This window comes from Corylus avellana, chromosome 7, assembly GCF_965113065.1.
Source record: "Corylus avellana chromosome 7, dhCorAvel1.hap1.2, whole genome shotgun sequence".
In the NCBI taxonomy this organism is placed as follows: Eukaryota; Viridiplantae; Streptophyta; class Magnoliopsida; order Fagales; family Betulaceae; genus Corylus; species Corylus avellana.
The window spans coordinates 1,999,416-2,012,948 of NC_142496.1; the positions used below are offsets into that span (position 1 = coordinate 1,999,416).

The 13,533-nt window shown below is 35.4% G+C and overlaps 2 protein-coding genes across 2 annotated transcripts; both read left to right on the top strand.

Moving 5' to 3' along the window:
• On the top strand, positions 1-1,054 carry LOC148584331 (PMP3 family protein At4g30660-like). Its single transcript, XM_088518242.1, has 2 exons — positions 1-245; positions 811-1,054. Exons 1-2 carry the CDS (start codon positions 156-158, stop codon positions 940-942), a joined length of 222 nt encoding a protein of 73 aa, XP_088374368.1. The 5' UTR covers positions 1-155; the 3' UTR covers positions 943-1,054.
• Positions 1,055-3,283: 2,229 nt separating this feature from the next.
• Positions 3,284-5,397, top strand: SKIP1 (SKP1 interacting partner 1). Its single transcript, XM_059597991.2, has 2 exons — positions 3,284-3,750; positions 4,608-5,397. The coding sequence occupies exons 1-2, from the start codon at positions 3,392-3,394 to the stop codon at positions 5,176-5,178; spliced, it is 930 nt and encodes a 309-aa protein (XP_059453974.1). The 5' UTR covers positions 3,284-3,391; the 3' UTR covers positions 5,179-5,397.
• Positions 5,398-13,533: the final 8,136 nt, after the last annotated feature.

A 13,533-nucleotide genomic window follows, 5' to 3' on the forward strand; every position in this document is an offset into this window, starting at 1 on the left:
CAAAACGTTCTTCACCACCGCTTGCGGTTCTTATCATCCAAAGATCAGATCCCTATTTGTTTCCTTCTCCATTAAGAGTTCCCTTGCCACTGTGGTCCGTGGATCTCTCCTAATATCTCTCTGTCTGTGTTCGATACCACGAGCACCAGCTGAAAATGCCGAGTCGCTGTGAAATCCTCTGCGAGATACTCCTCGCCATCTTCCTTCCCCCCGTCGGCGTCTGTTTCCGCCACGGTTGCTGCAGCGTATTTCTCTCTCTCTCTCTCTCTCTCTCTCTCTCTCTCTCTATTTACTATCTTATACCTTTCTGTTTGGTTACCAAGAAAACGGAAAGGAAAGTCAACATTTTCTCAACACCTAAATGGAAACGAGGTGTTTGGAGAAAAACGAAGTGAATGCAATTTTGTTTGGCGTAATTGAATTTATTTTTTATTTTTTATTTTTTAATGTTAGTGTCTTCTGAGCTCCGTGATTACGAATAAATTTCACTCTGTTCTCAGATCCTCTAACTTTCTGTTTGATTACCGAGAAAACTGAAAGGAAAAGTATACGTTTTCTCAGCTCCTAAGTGGAGCTGAGGAGTTTGATGAAAACAAAGTGAATACAATTTTGTTCATATCTGGAATTTAGGCGTAATGGAAGTGATTTATTTTTCTTGTTTGTTTTCTTAGATCCATGATAACGAATAGTCTAAGAGTTAAATTTAGAATTAATTAAAATAAATACGCATTTTCTTCTATCTCCGTGTTTTACCTCATTTGCTTTGTGACCAAATCATAGGCTGATGCAATCGATTTGTTGTTTTTACAGATTGAGTTCTTCATCTGCTTGCTCCTGACTATTCTAGGTTACATTCCTGGAATAATATATGCTCTCTATGCCATCGTGTTTGTGGATCGCGAGCAGTACTTTGATGAATACAGGCGTCCCCTCTACGCCTAGTCCCGGCATCTCCTTGCCTCTATGTATGCTTTGATGATGTTTTATCAAACAGATGTCTTATGTATTGTTTAAACTCGATTTGGTATGATGAAATGAATATGATGTTGGTTCACTTGGATGGAAATAGTTGAAGAGAAGGATTTAAATCTCAGTTTTTAGTTTAAATGATTTGAATATGGTGTCAAAAGTATAACTATCGATGAAATTCATGGGTGGATTTAAGCCTTATTTATATGTAGATTTGATCTGATTAGGTGTACGATGTTATATCGAATTCATAACACAAGTCTCTTTGTTGGAGCAAAACAGCTCAAATCCATCAGTCTCTTGTAGTTATAGAATTCATATCAAGCAATTTATACTGACAATCTTTCTTCAAATCCTTTGATTTTAAACGCTCAAATTCAAATGCATGTCTTACAAACATCAGTTATTATCATCATCATTGTTATTGTTATTATCATTATGGTTGTTGGGTTTTGATTTTCTTTGCATTTTAGAATTGCTACGATAGTCTTTTAGTATAAAGAAAAATCCGATCTCACTGGTACAAAACTGCAGCATATCGTCATAACTTTGACATGATAGAATTTTATTGGAATTTTTAGAGTATAACCAACATGAGTAGTTCTTTCTCTGGTTCGGTATATCTCTTGTATACTGCTTGGGTATTTGGGTTGTGCCTTTGTGGTTTATAATGAATTTAAGATTACTTATGAAAAAAAATCAGCATGAGCAGTTGACACTTCATAATCTGTTTGGCATCTTTGTTGTTTTCAAATAATTCTCACGTGTTTTGCCTTACTAGAAGTTTAACTAAATGATGAAAGTAACGATCAAGTTGATTTAATTGAAGTATAGAGAAGCATCTACTTGTTTTAGTTGTGCAACCCTCAAATGTTGTACTCACATTGTAACGACTTAGGAAAAACACTTGTCATATAGTTGCGCACTATCACTCGAAAAAGACTAGACAAGTTGTAATTGGAACTTCCTTAAATTGCTTATAAAGTTCAATCTCAATTAGTGAGGTATTAATGTGAGACTTAGCACTCATGAGCTCTTTTATAAATATTCTTAATATAGGATGGAGATGTTACACATGATGCATATTTTGGAGTAAGACAAGCTGCACTTGCTTAGGTCTGAGTCTTTGGTCATCATTTGTTCTACAAATATCTAAAGAGAAAGAATATGTATAAACCTCTGTTGTTTTCTGGGGGAAGGGGTGAAAAAAAATGACTACTCTTTCATCAAGGAAGTTGGGCAATTAAATAGTTTTAAGTGATTTACTCCTTGAAGTAGTCTGCAAATACTGGATGAATAGGTTAAGTCATTTGCTAAACAACAATTTTTTTGAGCAATCAATCAGATAACAATGCATTTACTTGCATTCTTTGTGATAGCTAGCAGCAGAACTATCTGATGGAAGTTTTCAGGTGGCTTGATCATATTAACTAACCAAAAAGATTTTGGTTAATCAACATTCTCATTTTCACCAACGAAAAACCCATACACTAGGGAGAATATTTTCTCCGACTCCATCTTGATTTTTCTCGCTCTCTCTCAATCAAGCATAATACCACAGGATGAAATCATTGAGGGCCTTGGAGATGTTATTTGCCTTGAAGAAGTTTAATTAGCACGCAGAATAATTCAAGATTGATATCAAGCAGGCCTCATGGGTCGCCACAAGAAAGAAAATAGCATTGTCTTAAAGAGCCTTGTTCTAAAGTCAACATCCGATCTAAACATGACTTTGCTTCGAGAAATGGTATACACACTTTGCACTCTCTCTAGCATGACATTAAAAGTTATTATTGGATCTAAAATTCAATAGTAACTTATTCAATATTTAATGATGATTTTTAATGTCACATTATTTGAGAATGTGAGAATAAAAGTGTATATAACATTTCTCTTTCTTGTTTTATATCACTGGGTTTGGCTTGGTTTCAATTTCAGTTAAAATTAAAATGAGAAGTATTATTATGAATTGAACTCATTAGAAGTGGGATATGTGTCTATCTGATTGTTATAAACTTGTCAACTGAATTGTCACATGTTTGTTAAAAAAAATTGTACAAAATTAGTTCAAGTGGTTTGAGATTTTGACAAATAAATTTATAGCCTTTTTAAAAGTGATTTAAGGTAAATAACCCAAAAAAAAAAAAAAAAAAAAACTTTATGCCATAAGAAAAATTAACAGCATCCATTAATGTGCTATATCGACACCAATCATATTGTAACATGTCACTTGAAATTATATATATATATATATAAAACCAAGTTGATCGGGCTATTAGCCGCACGTGTGTTGCCAGGTGGCTAATAGAGAAGCTGAAGCTCTGTCCAGTGTCCACACATCAAAATGACCAATTTACCCAACAAAGCATGAAAACAGATAACAACCTTAACCAGACCGCTCTCAAACCACCAACCCTCAAAAATGGATACCAAGGAAGGAGAAGAAGAGTCCGATTCCGGACCCGGAACCGACTGGGCTGATTTGACCCAGGAGTGCCTAACCAACGTCCTCTCGCGACTCACCCTGGAGCACCGGTGGCGCGGAGCCATGCTAGTGTGCAAACCATGGCTCCAAGCCTGCAAGGACGCTTCTCTCCACTCGGCGTTCGACCTCGAGCCCCACTTTGGCTTGGCGATCGACTCGGCTCGCTGGTGGACCCCCGAGTTCGAGAGGAAGATAGACTCCATGCTCCAATCCATCGTCGTTTGGAGCGATGGGTCTCTCTCTGAGATTCGCACCCGTCACTGCTCTGATCGCTCCCTCTTATTCGCCGCTGCAAGGTATACAAATAATCATACACACACACACACACACACACACGGATATGTTGAATTTTTTTGCTTTGGGTTGTTGTGAGAGTTTGATGGTTGTGTGGTTGAATTGGGTTTTTTGCTTTTGCTTTTTAAACTTTTAATTGAATTATAGACAGGGTTTTGCCACAAGGTTTGGACTTTTTATTCCTTATTGTTGTGTGGTGGGTCAATAATTGTTTTTTTTCTTTTTTTTCTTTTTCAAAGTGTGAGCTTTTTTTATGCGGGTAGTTTTATTGTAATGCTAAATTTTGAATCTGTTTGTACCAAATATTTCCTCAAGGCCAAAACTTAGTCGATGGTGGAAGATCATGTAACATGGCTTATGTGATATGGCTGCTATTATGTTTATTTAAAGTCAAAAGACATGTAGGTCCGCCATACGTAGTAATGCATTTTGGATGCTAAGAATGACTCTTGTGTGGAGTATGACGAGATTACGAGAGAGACAGTTACTGGTAGTTACAGAGCAGGGAAAAACCACCTCCTTTCTTACATAAAGGAAGATGATTAGTTTCTTGGTGTAGTCTACTTGTACTTTCCATTAATCTGAAAATGCATTATGAACCTGTCGAAGAGTTTGTTCCATTTGTTTTTCCTCTTCGAATTGAGAGGGAATTATGTTGCCAGATAACGTATGATAAACAGAATCATGTTAGTTTTGCTAAATTGCATCCGTTACGGTTTATTAATTGGTTGAAGTGTGAATGATGGGGTTGAACTTTCGGCCTTACCTCTTTTTCGGTTTGAATTTTTGGTTAGATTGTAATTGGTTCATTAGGATATAAGTAAATGAATTGAAGTTTGTCATGTATTTGCATTTTCAGGTGCCCAAGCCTTCAGGTCCTTTCAATCAAGAGTTGCCCAAATGCTACTGATATATCAATATCTAAGATAGCTGTTCAATGCACCAATCTTAGGGAACTGGATATCAGCTACTGCTATGAGGTATCTCATGAGTCTTTGGTATTGATTGGAAGGAATTGCCCGAACCTTAAAGTTCTGAAGCGAAACCTTATGAATTGGTTAGATCCTTCCGAACATGTAGGAGTTGTCCCTAATGAGTATCTAAATGCTTGTCCGCAAGATGGGGACTCAGAAGCTGCTGCTATTGGAAACTCCATGCCTTATTTGGAGCAACTTGAAATTCAGTTCTCCAAGTTGTCTGTTAGGGGCCTTACTTTGATATGTGAAGGGTGTCCGAACCTCAAGTACTTGGATTTGTCTGGTTGTATGAACTTGACTAGTAGGGATATTGCTAAAGCATCATTGGGTGTGAAGGATTTGGAGATCAAAAAGCCAAATTTCTATATTCCAAGGTCGGCCTTTCACACGGAGAGGTATGGCCATTGGAGTTTGTATGATGAGAGGTTTCAAACAGATGCTTTCCGAATTTGATCAGGCAAGCTGGATAACAAAATCATTGCAATTTGGTCATATTTGAGAAAAACATCTTGTGTTTGCTGGTCTATGTAGCTCTTAACAAGGGTTCTTTTGCCAGGTTACAGTATATGTCTATTTAGTCACTGTCAAATGACATATGTGCTTCGGTTTCTGTAATGTTTGTTCTGTTTGATTTAAAATCCATTTGGGTATCAAGAATCATACTTTCTTTCACACTTGTATGGTGGATTGGAATTTACCAAATATATGCTTATTAGATTTCTGTATCATCATAAGGCATTGCTTTTTCACTGTAAATGAAAAGCTAATCTGGTGATGAAGTGGATTCTTGGAGGCGCCTTTCATGCTCTTGAAAATAAAAATTGCTCTGCCTGCCCAAGAACTCTCTCTCTCTCTCTCTCTCTCTCTCTCTCATTCTCATTGTTCCATCAGATTGTCTGAATGTCGGTCAGATGAGCAACGAAGAATTTACAGTCTGAGCGCTGAACAACTCTTCAGAAACCCCGTCAATGGGCTAAAACCTCTTTTGAGAAATGATGTAATTGCGGTCTCTTGGACTGTTAACTATAATATGAAGTTTTAGGCGTTAGGGCCCTACTCAAACTTTGGTGTTGCTATAAAAAAATCAATGTTTTGCCGGTGTGTGTGAGAGAGTGAGGGAGAGGGAGAGGGAGAACTAGAGACACAAAAATTTTGTTTCCAATGGGTAGCTCAATCGGTTAAGGACTATGTCTCATGAAGCGGAGGTCACTAGTTCGAATTTCACCTCATCCTCTTGTGTGGACATGTCACAAAAAAAAAGAAAAAAAAAGAAAAGAAGAAAAGAGATAGAATTTCCCTGCTGCCAGCGAGAGAGAGAGAGAGAAAGAGGGAGCACCAAAGATAGAGAGAGCTTCTTTCTCTGATGTTGGTAAGAGAGAGATTTGCAGTCGTTATTAGGACTGGCCGCCGGCCAGCATTATCTTTTGCATGATTTGGGCTGGCTGGCGGTGGGTATGGTGGTTGGCGGTGGGTCTAGGTAGAAAGAATAGGTAAAATTTATTCTAGACATTTTTTTGTTTTAACACAGGTGTCAGTGAGAATAATTAGGTGTTTATGCTTTTTTTTGTTATGACGTTCTACGCTGATTTGTCATGCTTTTATTGGAGGGTACAAAGGTCTTGATTTGTGCCAACACCTTATAGAAGTTATTCTCTATCAAAATCACTAATAGAAAGATTACATATTGTATTGGACAAACTATATGTTAACTTATTACTTATATTGTAGCAGACAAACTTGTATTCAAAAGATCAAGTATTTCCAATTATTCAAGCCAAAAACCAAATCCATGATGAAAATTCTATTTGGAAAAAATGTTTTGTAGGACTCATCATATAAACTAAAAATTGGATATGTACATTTCATTATTTCAAACTTTAAACTACTTTATATCTCAAAAGTTCAAGCTAATATTAGATTTATCAAATCCACGATGAAAATGTGGAATAGGAACAGTTACAAACCATATTCATTGTAAAAATGTTTTTTATTTTATTTTATTTTTTTGTTGGAGAAAATAACCTTACATGACGAAAATTCTATTTGAGTTTGAGATTGGCCAAACTAGATGTATTTGAATTTGGTTGGATCCGCGCACTGTTGTTTGCTAATCTATAACATGTACATAGCACATGACGTATCAAAATAATGATATATAACCATGTAAAATTAATTAATTGGTTGATTTGATGTGGGATGCGGTTAATTAATTGGACGGTAAGTTTAAAGAAAAGAAAGAAAAAAAGGACTTATGAAAAAGGCCGACAGGCCCAAATAAACAAAAGCCTCCGTTTAACTTTATTTTTTTGCTCCTGTCTATAAATTAATGGGGGAGTTGGCGCCGTCACAAAATCTAGTCTCAAGTCTCAACAGAAAGAGATAGAAAAAAAACGAATAAACGATGGTTAGCGTGAAAGAAGAAGGGCTGCTCGAAAGGCTTCAAGTTTTCAATTGGAACGAGAGGCTCAGGAAGATACGAGGGGAGCCGATTGATCTCTCAGACACCCAGGGACTCTTCCTCTTTATCATAACTGAGAGCTTTACCATCAGGATTCCAGGTGAAGGCGTCGTCTATGCCTCCGAAAGAGAAAGAGTGACCAATAAGGTGGTTCCTTTCGAGCACCGACAACTCTTGTCTCGGGACTCCACCGAGATGGTGTCGCGCGGTGCCGTTTCGGACACCAAACAATTCCTCCCCGAGACGGTCCAACCACTGGGTGCCGTGATCTCGGATTGGCTTGTGCTTCGTTATCGGTTCAGCCCGGACCGGCTGCATCGGCCCGTTTCGCCCAGAATTGTGATCGTCGTTGAAGTATCGCTGATCAAAAGCGTGGAGTATTGTTCGCGAGAGGAGATGGTTCGGAAGGGGGGGAATTTGTTTCCTCCTAGGAAACCCGGACCCAGTTTTAAGACGGGGGGCTGGCGGTATGAACCGTACGATATCGAATTAGCCAAAAACGACCCGTCGTTGTTCTATACGAGAGAGATTGTATGGTTCCTGACTAAACTGACGTCTCTGCTCGAGGTAAGGAATGCCTTTCCCACTGTGCCCATTACCGATGATGATCCTTTAGGCTTTGTCCAATTGCCGGCTGAGTTTGCGTTGGAGTTGGAGACATTTGAATTTGAACAAGCACATGATGAAACCTGCGCTATTTGTCTCGAACGGCTCTCGTCAAACGGCAAGGCAACGGAGCTAGCCAGGACGCTTTGTTCTCATATTTTCCATATGCGCTGCATCATCCGGTGGTTGCACAAGAAGCCTTCTTGCCCCATGTGTCGGTTTGAACTGTTTTGATCTATTTCTTTCTTCTTCTTTTTTTTTCCTCGGTTTGGTTTTTTTGTAATTTGAGCTTTGGTTATAAAACAATCCATCCAATATTCGTTACTCATTACTCTGTCCAGTTTCCGAGCAATGAAACTAGCACCTTCCCTTCTATTGTTTCAAGTAAAGAAGCAGCCCGAGTAAGCCAAATCAACCAGCTCCAGTTTATTAACACATTCCACAAAATCTGCATCATAGCCAGTAAACTTAGTATTCCCCCATTTCTCATTGATATGCAACACCACATTAAAGTCACCGGCAAGTAACCATGGATACTTTTCAACTTGCTGCCTAATGCCCCCCAAATAAGACCATACATTTCTTCTCCCCAGGCCCTTAGTGTCTCCATACGCGAAAGATTTGAATCCAGTTCAACGAACCATCGGCTGATTCTATCTTACAGCTGATAGCTTGAATATGTTCCTGTAACAAAGTAAACTTAATGGTACTCGGATTCCAACAGATCCAAATACGCCCCCCAAGTAATGAGTAAACTTAATAGTTATGTAAAAATCCCCATCCAGGAACAATCTTCTCTTTAATTTGATCAGCTTTGTCACGTTTCACTCTCTTCTCAGTAAGACAAACAATATCCCCCTTAAGGCTTCTAATATTTTTCCTCACCTCCCCTTGCTTAAAGGAGTCATTAAGACCATCCCTTGTTGCGCTCATATTCGTTGATTCATGGTGTTAGATATCAACAAAGCAGGCATTCGATTACTTGATCCCAAGCACTTTGTTTGTTTCATAGGTTTTTTTGGGGTTTATGACAAGGTGTTTGATAAAATGTTTTTCACACTGTATTGAACCAGATGTGTGGTTAGTAAGCTAACTTCTTCATTTTCTTGCTTGAAATAAATATCATCAACAAGAGGTAAGGTACCCATGGGTTCCTCCTTCCTCTTAGAGTTCAAAATTTTTCTTGTGTATTATGAGATTCTTAATTTATCTTAAGACTTCAGGTTCCAACATAATTCAGTAATTTTTCCAATGCATATATGGACGATATTTTTTTAGGATTAATTGGGAATCCGATAAAACTCCAAACGCTCTTGTCAAAAAAAAATGGATAACATAGAAGAAGAGGTACACAAGAAAAATGTTTCTAATTTTCGAGACAAAATCCTTTAGTTATTTTTATAACTAAAGAAGAGGTGCAAATTTTGCACCTTGTACTTGGCTATTTCTTTTGGAGATGTTTCCTAATATCTCATCAGCTATTGTAAGAAAAGCAAAGCCATTGTATTAGAGAGAAGCAAGTCTGGTTCTTGAAGCCTTTTTTGTTGCTCCCCAGAGGGACCTTCTTGGGCAAAAGTCTGGAATCTTGGAAGGGAGAGAGAATTTGCATTGATAGGCCTGCTATTTTTGATCATTTTGGCATTGGGTGTGATTTGGAAATTGGGTTTAAGTTTTAATTCTCTTTCCTTATTAGAGTTGCATGGGTACGTTTCATGTAGCTTCCTAGAAATCAAACCACACAGGGTTGTTCTTATTCGATTTTGTGCTCTTCTGGGTTGTGAAGTAGACACGGTGGTTGGGTTTTGTCTGACTTGTGCATTGACACATTGTTTGTCGTGTTTGATTTGTTATTAAGAAAGAGTCACAGAGGATTTTTCTTTTTTTGTTTTTTGTTTTTCTTTTTTATCACTTTAGTCTTGGAAGGGAGGGAATTTGCATTGATAGGCATGCTATTTTTGATCAATTTGGCATTGGGTGTGATTTAGAAACTGGGTTCAAGATTTGACTCTCTTTCCTGATTAGAATTGCAAAAATAAGTTGTATTATTGTTACAAACATTATTTCATTTTGGAGGTCTTTAAAACACTTTACCGTTTGAAAAAAAAAAAAAAAAAAAATCATGAGTTTAAAAACATTCATTTATATTTTTGTAAAATTTATCATTTCATTTTCTATAAATTGAGCTTACCAAGGAGCATTTTAACACAACCTACAACGTGTTAGTTCTCTGGAATAGCGAAAGGGTTGTTGCCCAAACACCATTGCTCCTGGTCTAAATGCTTCCCTGTTATTTGTTTTGGTAAAAATTTACAATTCTTCATCCCTATGAAAATGGCACATACCTAAATTTATTAAAAAATAAAAATCAATCTCACATTCTACTTCAACAAATAATATAAAAATAATAATATATGTATGTATACCTCCCAAATAAGTGGCACTGTACTCATATATATTATCAACTTCATTCATTAATCTACCATGATTTGATGTTTCAGCTTTTTTCTCACTCAAATACTTGATCAATTCTTCATTAGTGGGATGAAAAAGTGGGTCTAAAGCTTTCAAATTATCTACAAATTTCTACAATAAAACAATGATGGTGAAAAGTCTTGGAAGGGAGAGAACTTGCATTGATAGGCATGCTATTTTTTATCAATTTGGCATTGGGAGTGATTTGGAAACTGGGTTCAAGATTTAACTCTGATTAGAATTGCAAGAATGAGTTGTTGTATTATTGTTACAAACATTATTTCATTTTGGAGGTTTTTAAAACACTTTACCGTTTAACAATACATTCATGAGTTTAACAACAAAAATCTTAACATTATTTACCGTTTGATATTGGTTTTGTTTTAATGCTCTTACCGTTGGTCATTTATATTTTTGTAAAACTCATCATTTCATTTTCTATAAATTGATCTTACCAAGGAGCATTTTAACACAACCACCCTAATGAATTGTGGATGAATATGCGACCCTGTAACCTTAAAAGCTGCTGACTGGACTACTATATGATCCTTTCCTCATTCTCTATCCCTCGCTGTATTTGTGCCTACCTCTGAGGGTCAAGCTCTTGCTGACGAGTATGGCATCAAGTTCTTTGAAATTGTAAGAGGCAAATGTTGGACTTTGAAATCCAATCTCGATTTTTCAAATATTAGTGGAGGACCGCATTTCAAAGTGTCTTTCAATTTCTATTTTTAAATGTAGAAACAAAGTAATTTCATGAACAGTAATTTGAGTTTGAAGAAGACAATCTAAACTATAGATCGGGACATGGATGTTGTGTGTATATTAAAACAGTTTGTCTTGTTTTAGAAATGAATCAAATGATGTTCTGTGTATACACAAAGGCTACAAGAAAGAAAAAATATTCAAATCAAGCTAACCACAAAAGCTCATGTTTTGATAGTACTAATATACTAAGTATTTGCATCTCCTCATCAAATATACCAAATTTTCACTAATGATTTATTCTCCATATTTTTTGACTTTACAGTTTGAATCAACTATAGACAGCTATTTTGTGAGTTGCAGCTTTCATATAGTTGAGAGCAGAGATCATCCAGCACCACTATCACCATCCACATCCACGATGCCCATCCAATGCAGGATAATATATATATATATATATATATATAAAAGATAGTTAGATATATAAATAGTAAATAATAAAAACGTAAATACACAACCTCAATTGGACCCGGGATCGGAGTCGTAAATGACTTAAAGAGAGATTGAATATGTGGCGTCCTCCATCACCTTCACCTCCTTCATTTTCATTTCTTTTTCGTTCTCTTTCGTCCACTCAAATATTCTCTTTCGTTCTCTTTCGTTCTCTTTTTCGTTCTCTTTCGTTCTACATTGCGTTTGTCTCAGCTTTTTTCTTGATCAAATAATTGATCAATTCTTCATTGGGATTAAAAAGTAGGCCTAAAGGTTTCAAATTGTTTGCAAATCTCTACAATGAAACAAAAGGTGAAAAATTTACCATTGATCAATCTACCCTGATTTCCTAAATTTATTAATCGGTCTACCATGATTTGGTTTATTATTATTATTTTTCTTTTCTATTCCTCAATTTTCTCAGTTAGAATTAGAAATTTCTCTATTAGAATTAGAATATGTGAGATCTCAATAATTATAATTGAGATCTCACATATTTTTCAATAAGTAATCAAATGATAAAAATGGACAATATATGTTAAATTGAAGATAAAAATAATATATTATTATTATTACCCAATAACCAGTGTTCTCTAGTCTAAATGCTGCCAAGTTAATTGCTTTGGCAAAGATGTACAATTTCCCATCCCTATGGAAATGGCTCATACCTAAATTTATTTATTTATTTTTTTTTAAAAAAAAAACTCAATCAATCTCACATTCTATTTAAACAAATAATTCAAAAATAATAATATATTATGTATACCTCCCAAATCAGTGACACTATAATGATATATATTATCAACTTCCATGATCAATCTATCCTAATTTGATGTCCCAACCTTTTTCTCGATCAAATAATTGATCAATTCTTTATCAGTGGGATGAAAAAGTGGGCCTAAAGGTTTTGAATTGTTTGCAAATCTCTACAATGAAACAATGAGGGTGAAAAATTTACTCTTGATCAATCTACCATGATTTGATTTATTATTATTATTTTTCTTTTCTATTCCTCAATTTCCCATTTAGAATTAGAAATTTCTCGATTAGAATTAGAATATGTGAGATCTCAATAATTATAATTGAGATCTCACATATTTTTCAATTTCACACATATTTTTCAATAAGGAATCAAATGATAAAAATAAAGATAAAAATAATATATTATTATTATTATTATTATTTCCCAATAACCTGTTTTCTGGTATAAATGCTGCCAAGTTACTTGATTTGGCAAATATGTACAATTTACCATCCCTATGGAAATGGCTCATACCTAAATTTATTTATATATAAAAAAAAAAAATAATAATAATAAAAAACCAATCAATCTTACATTCTATTTAAGCAAATAATTCAAAAAGAATAAAATATGTATGTATACCTCCCAAATCAGTGGCACTATAATGATATATATCATCAACTTCCCTGATCAATCTATCCTAATTTGATGTTCTGGCTTTTTTCTCATTCAAATAATTGGTCAATTCATCAGTGGGATGAAAAAGTCGGCCTAAAGGTTTCAAATTGTTTGCAAATCTCTACAATAAAACAATAAGGGTAAAAAATTTACCATTGATCAATCTACCATGATTTTCTAAATTTATTGATCAATCTACCATGTTTTGATTTATTATTATTATTTTTCTTTTCTATTTCTCAATTTCTCAATTAGAATTAGAATATGTGAGATCTCAATAATTATAATTGAGATCTCACATATTTTTCAATTTCTCACATATTTTTCCTAGGTTGTGCCTACCTCTGAGGGTCAAGCTCTTGCTGATGAGTATGGCATCAATTTCTTTGAAACTGTAAGTGGCAAATGTTGTACTTTAAAATCCAATCTACATTTTTCAAATATTAGTGGAGGACCGCATTTCAAAGTGTCTTTCAATTTCCATTTTCAAATGTAGAAACAAAGTAATTCCATGAACAATCATTTGTGTTTGAAGAAAACAATCTAAACTATAGATCGGGACATGGATGTTGTGTGTATATTAAAACAGTTTTACTTATTTTAGAAATGAATCAAATGATGTTCTGTGCATACACAAAAGCTACAAGAAAGAAAA